An 18,049-nucleotide genomic window follows, 5' to 3' on the forward strand; every position below is an offset into this window, starting at 1 on the left:
ATAAAATACACAAGCACAATTATGGTTCTGTTTGGTCAACTGGGCCAGAGGCTCTCAGGGGATCAGAGGCTGGCCGCAGGCCGAGAAGAGGCTCTCTGTGGGTCACAGCTGGCCCCCCGGGCCGGGGTTTGGAGACCCGTGCCCTATACCACAGCAGTAGGTGAAAACATCAGGTAAAAATGATTTTATTTGACCACGGCCTATTAACCTAAATAATTTTAGGAAAAATTTTACGAATGTTGGCTGTGAAAGTCTTTGTGTTTATGTTAAGCTGTAGCTAACTTCTTTTTGTGGGCTAATCCTTTCCCTTTTGTGGAAAAAAATACTACCTTAAGGAAAATTCCACAATTGCTCTTTTACACATGAAAAACCCTGATGTTCTTCTTTAGTGCATGTAGATGAGCCAGAGTCAATTATATAATGAAATTTACAATTTGACATATAAACTGTCAAACTCCAGTCAAGTTGTGGTCTCAACTAAACCTTATGTCAGAATGCCAGATGCAAGAGAGGGCACCAGGATGAGGTCTCTTGTTATCTGGTGTGCTCCCTGGGGCATTTGGTGGGCCGCTGTGAGATACAGGAAGCTGGACTAGATAGGCCTATGGCCTGATCCAGTGGGGCTGTTCTTATGTTCTTAAACCTGAACAGAGGAGAATTTACAGATGGAAAGTGTTACCTAAAATCAAAGGCTGTGACATAGTGTAGTGTTAGAGCCAAAATAAGCATTTGCCTAATTTGTGTACTGACCCTGGAAGAGGATTTGTTTTCTATTTATACAGTGAGAATGGTGATTCCCAACCTTGACAAAACCATGGCAAAAACAGTGTTAGTACTTTGCCCCTGCTGTAATTTGGATCTAGATCATGAGCTCTTCCCCTACAAATATTTTTAGGTTTGGTCAAGATTCACAGGTCCCCCCTCTCTTGCTCTTTAAAAAGAAACCTAAGTTCCCAGCAAGAAACATTGCACAATTAAGGCACATGTTTTCTTTGGTCCTTAGCTTCATTTTGTATTGGATTATAGTCATGTGTCACTTAATGATAGGAATATGCTCTGCAGAATTCATCATTAAGCTATTTCATCATTGTGCAAACATCATATTGTACAGTACTTAAGCAGACCTAGATTGTATAGCCTACTACAAACCTAGGCTATATGGTATAGCTCAGTGCTTCCCAATCTTATTAGCGCTGTGCCATGACCCACTTCTTCAGCTGTGGCGGCTGGGTAGCGGTCCAGAATGTCTTGTGGCGCCACAGCTGGCACTGGCTCACAACCCACCAAAAATCTGGTTGCAGCCCACTGGTCACAGCTACACAATGTTACACAACTACACAAGACCCACAAAGTTTTTCAGCTCCATTATAATCTTATGAGACCACCATCATATATGCAGTCCACTGTTGACCAAAATGCCATTATGCAGTGCATGACTGTATAGTCAAATGTCAACTTCTGTTTTGGGGACAGCAGTATAGAATAGCATCTTTTTCTGCTTACAAAAGTCCAAAATGAAAACACAGATATTTATATTGAACTTCTTACCTCTATACTGGGAATCGTCTGCTTTTTCCCACGAGGAGCTTCAAAAAATAACTGTTCTTTAGCACCTGTGTTGACTTGTAAAAGCTTGCCTGAAAAATAAAATATGCAATTTAGAAAATCTTACTAATGTCTTTTTCCCCCCACAACAATATTCAATACAGGCGTGCCCTGGTATCCATTCCGGAATCCAGGACACGCCTTCCAGTATCCGTTCTGGAATGCCCTGTGGTTACATGAAACCATGGATTCCAAGAAATAACCCCTCCACCTTCCCGAGGCAAGCTCTGCCAGGGCTTCCCCAGCCCTCCCAATGCCTTTTGAGGCATTAAAAACATCACTTCCAGTTTGGGGGTGGAAACCGGAAGTGACATTTTTTTTTGCTCTAAGTTTCCATCTAAGCCCAGCAGAGACTGCGGGCAGATGTGAGAGGCCTCTGCTGGGCTCAGACAACCCTCCAGAGGCAAAGGAGCAAACAAACCTCACTTCCAAAAGGGGCACACGGGGGGGGGCCCACAGACCTGATCTACAGATAAATGAATTCATGGTTACGGTGGGGGGGGGGGGGCCTGAATATAACAACTATATTATTTCAAAGATTTATATATCACTTTTCTGGTACTCTAACTGGTGTAAGCATAAAAATAAAACATACAAATGATAAAACACCTGACTAAAAACATTAAAAGAGTAGGGGTATATATCATCAACATTTTTAAATTCTGCAAGAAAACTGCAGCTTTACCAGATATTCATACTCACAATAGTTTATACTTTCTAAGTTACAGAACTGTAATCATTTTGCAGGAGCTGTATTTCTTACCTCTTATGTCCCAATCCATGTGTGTTATGTAACTGGAGGCTCCCTTGCAGATTCCAACCCGCTTACTGCTCATTACATTGTAGATATCTACAAAACTGTCATATGATGCTACAGCTAAGTATTTTCCAGCACCTAAAATGCAAATATGAATATTTTTCTAGAATTTTCAATATCTTATGAGCAAGAAGCCAATTTTCTCTTTAAAAGGGGGGCAGAGGAAGATTTTAAAAGGAGGGAGTACTTGCATACAGAAAAAGTACAAACATGAGTACTAGGAGGGACAAGGAAGAATGAAATATGAACTTCTAATAATGAAATAATGGTAATCTTCAGTTACTCTATAAGCTAGAAGCAATTTATGCAATGAAAAAACTCAAAAAAATAGGAGCCAGGGAGCTAAAGGAATTCCCCTTTAACAGCCCAATCCTATATTTGAGACTTCACATACACTGGCCCCACAAGTGCAAAAGTTCACCTGCTGACCGATGTGCCATGGACACCAGCAAAATGATGAAAAATACTACGGCAATGTAGCTTGGTCACCAGCGCATCTCCACTAGTAGAGAGGCCAAAGCAGGGGGGAAAGTGGAGTGGAAGGGATAAAAAGTCAATGTATGCCATATCCTAAGTACCCTACAGAAGATGGATATGCCCCCAACGTTAGCAAACCACTATGCTAACAACAGGTTAGGTCATTGCTAGGTTACTCCCATTAAGGGGAAATTACTTGCTTCTGGTTCCCCTGGTGAGTCATGACCCACTAGCTTGGGAAATACAGCTCTAAGCTAATCCAACATTACACCAGTGTAAGTAGCCGCTAGCATAGGATTGTACTGCCAGAAAGGAGATACAGGTCATGTCTCGTTATCTGCTGGGTTCTGTTCCAGAACCTCTAATAGATTAAAAAAATCAGTGGATTAAAAAAAAGTGGAAAAACAGATTTAAAGACCCACTTCCAGGTTTCTTTGCCCCTCCTTTGCTCCTAATAAGGTCATGTCTCGACATTCACAGGGGTTTGATTCTGGGACTCCCTGCAGATACCATAAAATGTGTTAAATAAAAGCAATTATAAAATAATTAAAAAGTGCAACCCTTTACAATTGTGGTTTAAAAACAGCTCTTCTTACTGTTGGAGAGAGGCAGTCAGCAATTAGAAATACAAAGGACCTTTGTCTTTGCCTGGCTCAGCTGAAGAATGGAATGATCACTTGCATGACTGTCTCTGCACAGTAAGAAAAACAGTTTTTTAAACTGTGATTTTAAGGATGCATTTGCCCTTCTCCAGGAATCAGCACATTCCTTCTCATTTTCAGTAGCCATTCATGTTGAGTCAAATCCGTGTATAAAAAAATCTGTGTATAAAAAGGTTAGACCTGTTTTTTCTGCTGCAGTGTAACTGGTTGTTCTCTTGTGAAATAGTGTTCTTTTAAAGCCCTCTTCAGATATTCAGAATATCTAAACTGAATGTGTGCTGAGAGGGAGCAGCATTTCAGCAGCAGACTTCACTTCACAATTAAAGAATCTACATCATCATCTTTACCTTCTACTTACCAGGAGAAAATCGTATCTCGGAAATAACATCTTTTCGATGATGAAAGGAAACAAGATCCTCCAGAGTGTCTGAATTAACCATCAAGAAACTTCCATCATTGAGACCTACTGCCAGTGCCTTCCCATCAGGAGAAAAACAGCAACATCTTCCTCCTAGAAGACAGACATTTTAGTCATTTAGTTCTAACTAAAGTCAAATATTCTGAGGGTAAAATAATAAGCATCTCAAGTGTTCAAAGATACATGGTGGCTAGGTGTAGATGTAAGCCATGTATCTTGTAGCTTGAGATACATCAGTATTATCAGCTACATATTGCAGATAAGGCATTGAGGCTAAGAGAACTGTGTCTTGCCTAAAGCCACCTAGCAAGTTCATGAGTATGAACAGATCTGAATTATCACCGTCCTGGTTAATAGCTCACACTGTCAGTTACAGCAGCCTGATCAATATCTGAAAGGTTGTTCTCCCTCTCCACTGTCACCTTGGTTCTTTAACTCACACAGCAGTATTCATTGGCCTTCTTGCCAACGGCATAAGCCATACTAAGCCTTCTATCTATAGAATGGATGAGGCATGCATGTGCATTCACCAGCATTTTCTCACTAATCCTCAACTTTGGGGATCCCTAGTCCCTGGTAAGAGCTGGTATACCTCTTTTGTTTTGCCTCAAGTCCTCTCCAGGACTTGAGAAAAGCCCTGTGGATCAGACTGAAGCTAGTCTAACATCCTGTTTCCAACAATGACTAGTCCAGTGATTTTCAACCTTTTGCATCTCATGGCACACTGACAAGGCACTAAAACGGTCAAGGCACAACACCAGGTTTTTGACAATTGACAAGGCACACCATGCTGCCAGTGGTGGCTCACATTGGCCCTATTAATAAACAACCTTCCCCCAAATTCCTGTGGCACACCTGTGGACCACTTGCGGCACACCATTGTGCCACGGCAAAGTGGTTGAAAATCACTGGACTAGTCATATGCTTTCAGGAAGTCTACTAGTAGAGCATGATGTTGTATTCTTTGTTACATTCCTCAGCATCTGGAACTATTCAGAGGTACACTGCCTCTGAAAGATGTATGTTCAATTTAGCTAAAACAGCTAATAGTTGTTGATAGGATTTTACTCCATCCAGGCAAAAATGCCTGGATTCTGCTGGAATTTGCACATCCTGGAGCTGTTGGTCAACGCAGTGAGGGGAAGGAAGTTTCTGGGCAGGGAGGGAGGCAGAATGAGGGGGAGGGTGGGTTTGGAAGCATGAGAGTGTGGCCAAATCTTATTCCTCTCCTTCTCCACTGCCTTTACATGATTTTGTCCTGTACCAGCAAAACAGCTAGTGCAGGACCAAGGAGTCTGGGAGCTTTTGCCAGGGAAAATGAACAAAAGTTCACTTACCCCCAGGAGACCATTCCAACTGGCCCCCCAGCACAGGATGCAGTGCACACCTCCTTGGTGCATCTGCATCAGTGGGAGTGGGAATTTAGGTTGGATTCGGCTGTTAGTGACCTAACAAACATCTGCTTAAAACAGACTCTAAGTAAGAAGCAAAATGTTTATACAATTTGAAGGAAAAAACCCACACACCCTTCTTCAGCTTACGAACAGCTAGCATGCAATGGCTTGGGGACAGATCCCATATTCTTAAGGTTTTATCATCGCTTACAGTGGCACAAATAGGTAAATGAGGATGAGTAGCCAAACCCCAAACTTCTCCTTCCATGTGACCCTGTAAAAACAAAGTTAATACAATTTAATTTTTTTATACTACAAAGAGGAATGAGAAATTAGTTTTCATAAACTTAGAAACCTATACAACTTGTTCAGCCACAATGGAAATTATCTCAGTGTACAGATAAATAATTTCTTCTACAAGATCAAGACCAAGGAAAAGTTTGTTCTGCCAATGCTGAGTATAACTAGCCTTTACAATGGCACAAACCCCTGCCAAATTCTAGAGCAGTTCTATCAACTCTTCACACAGTGATTTTCCTTATTAAAGGGGAGGGACATATGAATGTTTAAACAAATAAGAATTCATCTAGTACTTGTTAAAAAGATTGGCTAATCCATCTGAAGCATGAGATGAAAGGCAAGAGAGATAACTGAATCAGTGCTGAAACAACTGACCAGTACATTTAGCAAATGTATCGTACAAGTCCTGTTTGTACAAGTACAAGCTTATTTTATTGAACCTAATTCACCATGAAGGTGAAACATTATTACAATACCCATATTTTGATGTTTCAAAACTAAAATGCGTGTGGGAGGGCGGGGGGGAAAGAGGTGAATGCTTACACTTACCTGAACCAGCAAAGTTATTGGTCCACTTTTATCCACTTCAAGTATTTCACCATTCTTTGTGCCTACTAAAATATGACCATGTCCTAATGATATGGCACGTATAGAAGGGTTATCTTCTAAAAGGAGACCTAAATGGAAATTCTTTTTACTCAAGCATTCAATTTGGAAATTATGTTTACAAGTAAAGCTTAATTGTAATTTGCCTGTTATTCTTTCCTGTTTAATTTCTTACAGCAGTGATTCTTAATCTGGTGGGTCACAACCCACCAGCCTGAAAAGCCCTGCCCCTGGCCTTTTAAGGGGCAGGGAAGGGGGGAAGGCAGCAATGCGATCCCTAGGATTGTGCTGCTCCAAGGCTGATTTGGGGGTGGGTTCCACTTTCTAATCCCTGCACCACCCTCTGTGTGGTGCGGGAGCCCTGTGGAGCCCTCTGCAGCTCCCCAAGCCTCTGTAGCAGTTTAAAAAAAAATCAGAACCCACTTCCAATTCCACTATCAAAAACTGGAAGTGGTTTCCAATCTTTTTTTTTTTTTTACTGCTAGAGGCTTGAGAGGTTCATGCAGAAGGTACCGTGGGGCTCCCCACACCCCCTGGAGGCCAGTGAAAGGATTGATAAGTAAAACCCTCCCCCATCAGCCCCGGCAGTGATACAATCCTGGGGATAGTGTTGCTGCCTTCCCCCCCCCCCCAACAAAGGTTTTCAAACTCCCTGGAAATGGCAGGAAACCACTGCCTTCCAGAATTTTGGCTTGAATAACAAGTTCAAACATACACTTTTTAAAAAATATATTATTGGTTTCTGTTGTGGAGTTTAGCACACTATTTTTAAAAAAATTCCTACCTGCTAATTATTAGAAAATCAGGTATCTCTGAGCTGAAATATGAAGTCTATTTCAGATGTTGTCCATCTTTATGATAGAGCTAAGTTGAAATTGAAGAATATTTAGAGCCACTGTCTAAACATTCAACAACTTCAAATACACCCCCTGATATATATGTTTTATACAGCAACCCTATATTTATCTACTCAGAAGCCAGTCCTACTGTGTTCAATGGGACTTACTCCCAGAAAGTAGGGCTACTTTCCTGCGAGTAAGCCTCAATGAACACAACAGGACCTACTTCTGAGAAGACATGCACAGGATTGAGATGCAAATTAAAAACAAAGGTTCAATTTTTTAAAGTATTTAACAGAAGCAGAGTTATAATATTTCTTCTTAAGTCTTTCTAAAGTGTATTATTTTAGAGACCATATGCTTCATCTGCTTCCTCTCTATACTGGTGTAAATGTTCAGACAGCAAATGTAAAAAAAAAAAGAGGACATTAAGGAAAACAGCAGCAGTAAATAATGTAATATCTCAATTATACGTAATCTCTCAATTTCATTATGGTCCCGACTTCTATTATGCTTTTCAAAAGTGAATGGATATAGTGCAGCTTCTTCCACCATCAGTATCAAGAAGCCTGTTCTTTAGCCTCTCCCCATGCTTTCCCCATATTGTGCTGCAAGGCTGTTGCTAAACAATAATACTAAAATTCATATTTAACAACAGTGAAAAGAAGTGTCTGATGTACTATAAAAGATTAAACAAATCCTCAAATCACCTTTGGAGCCTGGAGCCAAGGCAGCTCTTTTGATGGCATATGTTTTGAGACACCGTTCAAAGGTATCATCCCAAAGAGCCACAACTCCATCCTTGCCTCCAGTTACAAATCCCTGAAAAATATTAGAAAATGAATAAAAATATTCTACAGTGTAGTCAACATTAGTCTTATTTAAACAATAATCTTACATTAATATTTAAATTTTATATTTAAACCATATTAACCTTTTGTCCAAGTGGACAACATATAAACCATTATTCCCATTAAACTACTTTTAATTTAAGAACAATGACTGCAAACCTTCCTACTTGGAAGTAAACACTTACTGAATTCAGGTTGGACAGTGAATAACCAACCATGCATAGGGTCAAAGCAAATAATAATCTGGGCTTAAAGAGTATAAGGCTGACATCTTAGTGGTGATTTCAGTTCAATCCTAAAACGTGTCAGAAATTCTATTCAGATTTCCCAAATTGTGACATAACCTTAAAAGACAACAATGATACTTTTCATGGTATTTAAATTTAACTTTATTTCAGAACTGTTTAAATCAAATCCATTAATGTTGTGACTAGAAAATAAATCCAGAACTGTCCCTACAGTCATAGAATAGGATTCAAAGAACCACACAACTAGTTCTGAGCCACCGTGACACACTACAAACCCCTTGTAGAATGAAGAAAAAGTTTGAAACCATTTTGTGATACGGCCCAGTGGCCAGTTTTAAAGAGAGAGAAAAATTCACTAAGGTTTGCCCAAATTAGTTCTTTGGATCTTGCTCATAAATTTATTTTCAATGAAGTCTTACTGTTTCATAATCAACATAAGTCACTCACTTTTTCTAGTGCATGCATGCTGAATACTGGGCCATCATGGGCTTTCACAGTTTTTATAAGAAACAGATCTCTCCATATGCATACATCCCCAGTTGAAGTTCCAGAGAATGACATCTCTTCTGTCCAGCCATAAACGGCACACATCATCGTTTCAATTTTCCCCATTGGACCCACAAAGCCCTTTTTCCCAATCAGTCCACCTCCTTTATTAAAATAAAAAAGTTATGTAAACATTTGATCATGATTTTCTAAGGCACCATACAGAGCAATTATAATCAAACTATACATTCATTTTAAATTTAGTTTTCTTTGCTGCTTTTTAATTTATCAAATGTATAGGTTCTGCTTTTCTGAATCCTTAAGGAAGGATACTTTATCCATTATCTATCCATAAACCATAAATACAGAATTGAGAGAAAATGCATACATCTGCAGATGAATCATCTCTGTGTCAACCTATAATGCAATCCTATGCAATCCTATGCATTCAAAAGTAAGTCCACTAAATTCAGTGGAACTCACTCCCAGAAAAATGAATATAATATTGCAGCCCAAATTGCCTATGTCAATTGGATCATGTACTGGAATCCCAGTGCCAGGGATAATAGGTCACTTTGTTCCTCTTGTGTAGGCACTAGGAAGTCTAGTGCACAGAACCTAGACTTTTCAAGGTAAAAAATTAATACAGTCCTTTAAATAATTTTCCTTACCTGCTCTTCGCCAGAATTTTACATGTTTAATTCCTGCTGTAATTAGTTTATCAGGCATGAATGGGTTAATCTTAACAACAAATATCTTATCTTTGCTCCCCCTAGAAAAAAATACAAATTTTTTCAATCTAACTGAAGAAAAAGCTTCTCCACAGACATAAAATTAAAAACAAAACAAGATTTACAAAAAGAGTCCAAAATGAAATAAAGTTCAAATACAGGTCCAACCTTATACACGGATTTTATATACACAGTTTTGACTCAACAGGAAGGGCCACTGCAAATGAGAAGAAATGTGCTGATCAGTGGAGAAGGGTAAAAATGCACCCCTTTAAAATGCTTTTCTTACTGTCCTAGAGATTTTTATCTCAACATGATCAGAAGGGCCCTTTAAATTAAAAGAAAACAGTCCTTTACAATAGTTAGAGAGAGGGCAGCCAGCTGACAATTCATCAATCATTCTCTCTCCAAGCGACCCCCCTCCCTTCCCCCTGAACACAAAGATAATAGTTTCTAAGGGCCTGGAAAGGAACTGATTGTTGGATTGTTGTCTTAATGACTCTGTCTTAACATCACAAAGGTCAGCAAGGCTGTTTTCAAATCACAGGAGCAAAGGGACTTTGTTTTTAAAATTGCTTTGCTATAGTGCTATTTTTGCCATTCATGGGAGTTCTGGGAACAGAACCCTCATGAGTAACCTTTATTCCCAAATGTTAGTGGCAAATCTTGATCTTATGAAAAGAATAAACATTGACTGAAATTTTAGAACCATAACTTCAAACAATTTTTGAACGATAAAAAGGATAAAATATACTTTTAACAGTTTATTAGATAACACTGTGAAAAAATTTTTTAACAATGTTTAACAATTTTTAAAATTGACTGTTGGGAAAGTTAGGACAGCCAAAAAGAAAATATTTCTTTACTCATAGTTAGTCTGTGGAACTCCTTACCACAGGATGTGGTGATGGCATCTGGCCTAGATGCCTTTAAAAGGGGATTGGACAAATTTCTGGAGGAAAAGTCCATCACAGGTTACAAGCCATGATGGGCATGTGCAACCACCTGATTTTAGAAATGAGCTATGTCTATGTCAGAATGCCAGATGCAAGAGAGGGCATCAGAATGCAGGTCTCTTGTTGTCATGTGTGCTCCCTGAGGCATTTGGTGGGCCACTGTGAGATACAGGAAGCTGGACCAGATGAGCCTGTGGCCTGATCCAGCGGGGCTGCTCTTATATTAATGTCATGTTTAACTGAATATTTCAATGTTTGGATGGAGCAAGGATTTCAAATATGCAGCTATTTTTGGCATGTCTTCAATAGATTAGCCACAATTTATGCTATGCAGTTTTATAATAAGACATGTATTACAACGCATCAGGCAACAGGACAAGTAAAAACACAAAACCTAAGGTAACTAAAGCAGTTTTAACCACCTTTAGTATCTTTAATACTAAGAAACTATCTTTAGTATTAAAAATCCTTCTGCCCTGTAAAAATAGGGGGCTTCATCTTCCAAAGAAAGCCAAGTATAAATTGTTTCATGGATTTAAATGATGCTTTACTCATGATTAACCATCTTTGGAGATAACCAGGTATCTTTAAGCCAGGGGTGCTCAATAGGTAGATCGCGAGGCAAAATGAGTAGATCGCGGAGTGCCAACCCCCCCCTTCAGGTGCCTCTGGGAGGAAACGCCGGGAGTAAGGCCCACTGTACTCAATGGGCCTTACTCCCAGGTAAGTGTGGCTAGGATTGCAGCCTCACACCCTAATCCTAGGCATGTCTACTCAGGAGTAAGTCCTGTTATACTCAGTGGGGCTCAAGGTACACCAACATACATTGTACACATAAATGTTATATGTTATGATGGCGCGAACATTGTAAAAAAAACTCTTGGTAGATCTCCGGGGCTTGCTGGGTTTCAAAGTAGCTCTCGAGCCAAAAAAGTGTGAGCACCCCTGTCTAATGTGTTTTGAGATCCTATCTTTGATGAGGCATTCCACCATCTTACCTGGTATAGATGTTAGGCTGACCGGCCTATTGTTTCCCGGGTCCCCCCTCTTTCTCTTTTTAAAGATTGGTATGACATTTGCTATCCTCCAATCCTCTGGCACCGTGGTCGTTTTGAGGGATAAGTTGTATATTTTAGTCAAGAGACTTCTTCAATTCCTTAATAACTCCTTAAAGTCCTTCCTTAAAGGACTGTGCCCAGTAAGGTTCTTGGGGTGGGTTGTTTAAATTATCTGTTTTGTGTTATTGTTATTCTTCCTACATGCACTGAGGAAGTAAGACACTGCTTTCGTACCCTGCCCACTAGATTATTCTGTCTGACCTACTGGACATCCAATCGTGGGTGTAAAATATGCACAGTGCTTACACATATAAAATCCAATGTGCAGAGGCTGAAACTGCATATTCAAATTTGAGTTTTAATGTAAGGTATTGATTGTGCAATTCAAATCAACCTACATACAACTTACGTATATGTTGCATCCATATGCAGCTATGTAGCAGATCCAGTAGGTATACTGAGCTTAAGGAGAGAAAAAAATCTTAAGCAGCACAAAGTAGTTGTACTTCTAATCTTGGCCACTACTATCTGAATTATGTTTATTTAGCATCATTATGCAGATTAGGTTAAAATGTTACCTGATTGCAGAAAGTTTCTCTCCTTTTCTCCAGTCCCAAAGAACAACAGTATGATTGTCATCAATTCCAACAGAAGCTATCCTTTTGCCATCCGCTGTAAAAGAATCAGTATAAATCATTATTTTTTAATAACAACAACTAGGTATTTATATACCGCCTTTCTAGTCATCGGATTACTCCTCTGACTTTATTCAAGGCGGTTTACATAGGCAGGCGTTTCTAAATCCCTCAAGGGGATTTTTACAATCATAGAGGTTCTCTCTTTCAAGAAACAACAACATTTCAGAATGGATCTTCCTGATTTGGTCTCACTTCTGGCCTCCGGTTCTCCCGTGCAGGTTGACAAGCAGCTCCATCTCTCAAATGGAGGGCAGCCAAGAACTCACACCAAGAGCAGGTGGAATTACTCAACTCAGCTTGTCAGCTGCTTCAAGATCTCGCCATTCTCAGCCGTTCAGGGAGCTGCCGGTGTCCTCGAAATGGCGACCTTCTGATGTTATCTTCGGGCTAATGGAGGCTCTACCCTCTAGACCAGACCTCCTGCCCATCACAATGCCTACCAAAGTCTGTGAATGTTTATGGAAAGGGATCTAGGGCAGTGGTTCACAAATGGGTAGGTTGCAACCCACCAATTCAGGTAAAGCTTCCCTCATTCCTTTAAGGGGCAGAAGAAGGGGGGAGGCAGTGACGTGATTCCCGGAATCGGTTTGCTAAGGGGGATGCATTTACTTACTGTGTCCTTCTGCAAGAAGCAGGAGGTGCAGGGAGCCCCGCACAGCCCTCCGCAGGGCTCCCCAGGTGTTAGAATGTTGAGAAACAGCGTGCACAAACCACCTCTTGCAAACTAGAAGTGGTTTTCGCACACTGTTTCTCAACATTCTAACGTTTGAATACTGGGGATCACATCGCTGCTCTTGCCCTTCCCCCACAAAGACTTACTTAGGGAGTAATGTTCCCTAAAAGTTTGAGAATCACTGATCTAGGGTATCCATGTATTACAGAGTTGGTATGTCTTTAATTTGGCCTATACCTTAGAAATGTTTGCTTCTGTATGCTCACAGAGATGGTATCAAGAACTAAGGTTAGAGCTGCCAGCTCTTCAGGATTGGCCTGGAGACCCCAAGGAACTGCAGAAAGGAATCATTCAGATTTTAACAGGGGTTGTCTGTATTAAAGACACCATATTGGAGGGAAAAAAATCTCCAGAAATAGCATCACTCAGAGCTGTCAACACTATCCAGCAGCCCAATCCTGAGCTGCCCGGCGCACAGGGCTGCAGTGGTGCAGAAAATGGCTGCCGCTGCATCCTGTGCTCACCAGGCAGCTGCCACCTCCTTCACAGGAGACGGGAACTTTTAGTCTCCTTCCCTTGGTAAACTGAGTAACCCCTCAATGGGGCTACTGACTTCTATGGCGACCCAAAGGTCAGCATAGAAGAGTAAGAAATAAGAGGCTCTGGATCCGGTGGAGCAAAGCTCCAGTGGTCCCACCTCCCTCCCGCCCTGCTCACTCCCCCCCTGGCATGTCCCTTCTCCACTCTTTCTCCGCCTTCCCCCACCCCGGAATGCCTCCTCCCCGCCCCCCCACCTACTTCTCAACTCCTTGGCAAGCTTGTGTGACTGCCAAGTGGCAGAACTCCGGTGCTCCACTGGTGCTAGCCCAGCACCAGCCAGCACTGGGCTAGCACCAGTGGGGCACTGGTACTAGGGCCCACAAACATGCCTTACAGCATGTTTGCGACACTGCGCGCCAGCATGAGCCAGTGTAGTAGTAGTAGTAGTAGTAGTAGTAGTAGTAGTAGTAGTAGTAGTAGTAGTAGTAGTAGTAAATCTTTATTACGGTCATAAGACCAGCCACATATAAAATGTCAAAATATATAAGCATATATATATAGATATACAAATATATGCACATGAGCCAGTGTGCGAAGCATAGGACTGGGCCGTAAAGTCAGTCTTTTCTATAATATAATAATTGTAAGAGTTGAAAATGCAACTGATTAGAACTAATCCTTACACATCGGGTTGTGTAAGATATTGTACTGAAATATGAACAATTGCAGTAACAATTGGTTGGCAACCTTCAGTCTTGAAAGACTATGGTATAAGCCTACAGCACCCAGTATTCCCAGGCGGTCTCCCATCCAAGTACTAACCAGGCCTGACCCTGCTTAGCTTCCAAGATCAGATGAGATCAGGCATCTGCAGGGTAACAGTTGCTCTTAGGATAAAAAAAGCTGTCTCACTTATAGATAAGCATTTGTAAGGACTACTATTTTGGAGAAACAAAAAAATCATTAATACCTGAAAAGTCAACAGCACAAACACCATACTGGTGATAGCCCTTTAATACTGACAGTGGTTTGATAGTCTCTGTATCCCAAATATGGATTGAGCAATCCCGACCAACCTTTAAAAAAAAAAATTAAAAAAATTATTTCAAATCTAATTTTGCGCATTTTTCAAATATTAGCTTACATATGTAATCACATCAGAGATACCACCAAGAGGAAAAAAACCTAGTGGTACAATAGAAACAAAACTACTAAAGTTTTTTTTCTTTATTCCAGTACCTAAACATTCCTTTCTTCTTTTCATAGGTTTACAACAGTCTCATAACAAAACAAAAAAATGATTCAAAAATCTAGTAATGGATTTCAGTTCTGATTTGACAGTCAAATCAAAGCCCAAACTGCTTATTTCAAAGATTTGCAAAGCATCACAATTTGTATTTGTTTCAAATGCATTCTCCTTAACACATTTGAAGCTGCCCATTCATTTAAGATATTCTATAATTATCAACACTGATCAAGTGGTTCAGTGTCCACATGGGGGCAGCAACATGCACATGAGGTTCTATATATGCAGCTACTTTAGCATTCTTTCATGTGTCATAATACCTTGAGTTACGGAACATTTCCCCTAACATAAGCGTGTAGGACAGCTTCTGCAGGTACAGATACCATAAGGAAATGTTGTGCAGCATCATTGTAATTATTTACAGATAGAAATAGATTTCCAAAATAAACTCTTCTGCAGTCTGAGAAATCAATGTGTTTCTTTATTCTCATGTCAAAACATATATAACACATGTCTTCTACAACTAAACTGTTTCTAAATACTTTGCAGATATGCAAATGACACCAATTTATGACACATTCTTTTATAAGTTCACTAGCTAAACAGATTTCTCATTCACCTAAACATTAATCGTACCTGGCCTGTTGCCACATAGTCCTTTAAAGGATGAATAGCAAGACAGAGAATGTCATCATCATGACCCAAATAAAAGCGCTGTGTGTTTTGCTGTCGATTGTAAACTACACCCACTGCTGCAACATGGTATACAATTTCTCCAGTCTGGGTGTAAAATAAATTACTCCGACAGTCATAGCCTCTGTAACTAATAAACAGGCATTAACATCATATGCATGATTACACAATAGAAAACATTTTAGCTTTTAAGTTACATAAAACAAAGCAAAATGATTTCAATATAGTAGTTACATCAAAAGTACTAAAAAACAATCAAAGTAACTAGGTGGGCAGGATGCCGGAACAACCAGATTACATCAACTACTTTTGCTTCAAGTAGTAATCACAAGAGGACAGAAATATGAAAACAGCTTAAAGAGGCAGTCCCCAAACTCCTCAGAAACTTCTTGATCCCAAATCGATCCCTAGGATTGCACTGCTGCTGGGGTTGATCAGGGGGTTTTGCACTTACCTACAGCTAGCGCCAGAGAGATCTGATTTCAGATTTCTGGATACCATGTCTAGTTTAGCCCCTAAATGTCAAAATGTATGTATATCAAAATAATCTGCCTGGTCTGCTTTAAGGCTAAAATTATATTTTACTTACCCATGAACAAAGTGCAATCTTATACTATTGATTGGAGCCCGTTCTCTTCTTTTTGAGGCTGCAGTTTTTCGTTTTTCTTTGCATTGCTCTTTAAGCTGAGGTAGATCTTCTTTGTAAACCTTAGCAGAGAATATACAGTTCTCTGAAAAGCAAATCTCTCTGAGGAAGTCATTTACCACCAATTTTCTTACCTTGTTATAACAATAGTAATGGAAAACAATTACAACACTGAACAGTATGGGGGCCCCCATACCCACAGAACCCGTATCTGTGGATCAGGTCCACGGGACCCCCCCCCCATGCATGCCCCCCGTGCATGTCGCCTCGCCTCCGGAGGGTTCTCGGAGCTCAGCATCTCATGTGGATGTCCCACCAACAGCCTCTGTCAGGCTCAGACTGAGGAACACAAAACACACGACTTCTCCATGAAACAGGAACGGGCATTTGCCCATATCCGCAGGGGGTTCTGGAACAATACTCCCGCGGATAAGGGGACACACCTGTAATTGTAATGCAAGTACTTACAATATGGAATTTAAAATTATAAATACGTGCAATCTTACACTTTCTTTTCTGATAAGAACTTTGAGCACATAAAACTACTTGGACAAACTTTCCACTAACTTCAGGAGTTTAAAAGAAGCTAGGTAAAATCTACCAGAAAGATCTAACAGCATGAACATGAATTGTAGTTCTGCTGTGCTAAACTAGGCTATACGATGTCACTCACTCCTACACTAGGAGAGACAGCCAAGTCTCAGCAAACAATAGACAAAACCAGGAGACAGGATACATAGGAGCTATGTAACAGCGGCCAGTACTATTTGGACTTTGTCAGAACATTTGCAACTGCTTCCAATCAGACAGCTTGCCATGATGAACTACAATTCTATTTTTACATTTTTATTTGTTTATTGCTATTTTAATCTTAATATGTGTAAACAACTTTCTTTAAATTTAAATTAAAAGGTGGAATACAATTTAAAAATTGACATAAAATAAATGAGCATAAGTTCTGCGGTTTATGGATTTTGTTGTGGCATCCACTTTCTAACAGCCAATACTGCGGACTTTAACAGCAAGCATAAAAGACCCTTATGCATAGATCATGTCACTGCCAGGCCACTGCCACAAGTTAGCTGCAGCTGGGGAACCCTGATAGTGCCAGGATAGGAAGGCTGGCCCTGGAGGTGGTTAATGGGTGGAGATGGGAAGGGTAGGGAGAATAACTAGGTGTGGGGGGGAGGAACCCTGAGTATGGTGAAGAAAGGAGGGCGGTGGTTCCAGCAGCAATGATTTTTGCTGGATCATATCCCCCATTTTGCAACCCGACATGCTACCTGGCCCTCCTCGGCTGTTTTGCTGGTGCAGGTTCAAGGAGACCCATAGATAATCAGATTACCAGGAGGTAAGTTTTCCCTGGGGGCTGGGGGATAAGAATAGGCCCTCGGTTTGGCTGTACATGTTATAAGAGGCGACTAAACAGCCACCAGGTAGATGGGGCTCATTAGCCTGGGAAGGCAACTCATCTGAGAGAAGGAAAAGTCTGATCCCAAACCTCCACTGCCTTGTGGCTAGATCCAGTTATGGAAAAGGCTTCAGGAGTCAACCTTGAGGCAAAACCGGAGTCCCTGAGGCAGTTCAGGGCTGTATACAGTCACGCTCTGGCAACTCCTGTGACGCCACTGGAACCAACCATATTGGCTTTTGCCTTTCCATTGGACCATTTCAGCAACATGGAGAGGGGGGGATTTGCTGCATGGGTAACAGTCTATCCTCCATATCTACTTTACCCAGGCTTTGCACACTGGAGAGGACACTCCAACTTTGCCATACAGGAGGTAAGTAAAAACATTTTTATTTACCTCCTGCAGGCTGTCTGATAACTCCCCGCACCACAGTACCCAGCACACATTCTGTTGTCACTGACCAATGCAACAGGGGATAGGATCGGGCTGCAAGTGTAACCTGGATTTGCCAGTTATCAACATAACAAATTTTAAGATCAAGTTTGCATTTGAATATACCTGTCGACGGTATGTGATTTGCGTCTCTTGTTCAATCTCAGAGTCCAGCTCTGGAATGTCAGATTGATCAGAATCAGATTCTTCACTATTAGAATCAACCAGGCTTTCTGAGTTGAAAAAATAGACCACAGTAAA

The 18,049-nt window shown here is 40.7% G+C and overlaps 1 protein-coding gene and 1 pseudogene across 4 annotated transcripts in view; both read right to left on the reverse strand.

The window, feature by feature from the left end:
• EML5 (EMAP like 5) overlaps positions 1-18,049 on the reverse strand; it is a 154,062-nt gene that overhangs the window by 60,751 nt on the left and 75,262 nt on the right. For all 4 annotated transcript variants that reach the window (XM_066628260.1, XM_066628244.1, XM_066628234.1 and 1 more), the window contains exons 12-24: positions 17,915-18,021; positions 15,888-16,006; positions 15,242-15,428; positions 14,330-14,435; positions 12,027-12,120; positions 9,375-9,475; positions 8,665-8,867; positions 7,829-7,940; positions 6,223-6,350; positions 5,506-5,647; positions 3,920-4,072; positions 2,369-2,500; positions 1,549-1,637 (exon numbers count right to left, since the gene is read on the reverse strand). In XM_066628260.1, coding sequence (XP_066484357.1) covers positions 1,549-1,637; positions 2,369-2,500; positions 3,920-4,072; positions 5,506-5,647; positions 6,223-6,350; positions 7,829-7,940; positions 8,665-8,867; positions 9,375-9,475; positions 12,027-12,120; positions 14,330-14,435; positions 15,242-15,428; positions 15,888-16,006; positions 17,915-18,021 — 1,673 coding nt within the window. The remainder of the gene's footprint in view (positions 1-1,548; positions 1,638-2,368; positions 2,501-3,919; positions 4,073-5,505; positions 5,648-6,222; positions 6,351-7,828; positions 7,941-8,664; positions 8,868-9,374; positions 9,476-12,026; positions 12,121-14,329; positions 14,436-15,241; positions 15,429-15,887; positions 16,007-17,914; positions 18,022-18,049) is intronic.
• Positions 14,133-14,252, reverse strand: LOC136637763 (5S ribosomal RNA; annotated as a pseudogene).

Source organism: Tiliqua scincoides, chromosome 1, assembly GCF_035046505.1.
Source record: "Tiliqua scincoides isolate rTilSci1 chromosome 1, rTilSci1.hap2, whole genome shotgun sequence".
NCBI classification, from domain to species: Eukaryota; Metazoa; Chordata; class Lepidosauria; order Squamata; family Scincidae; genus Tiliqua; species Tiliqua scincoides.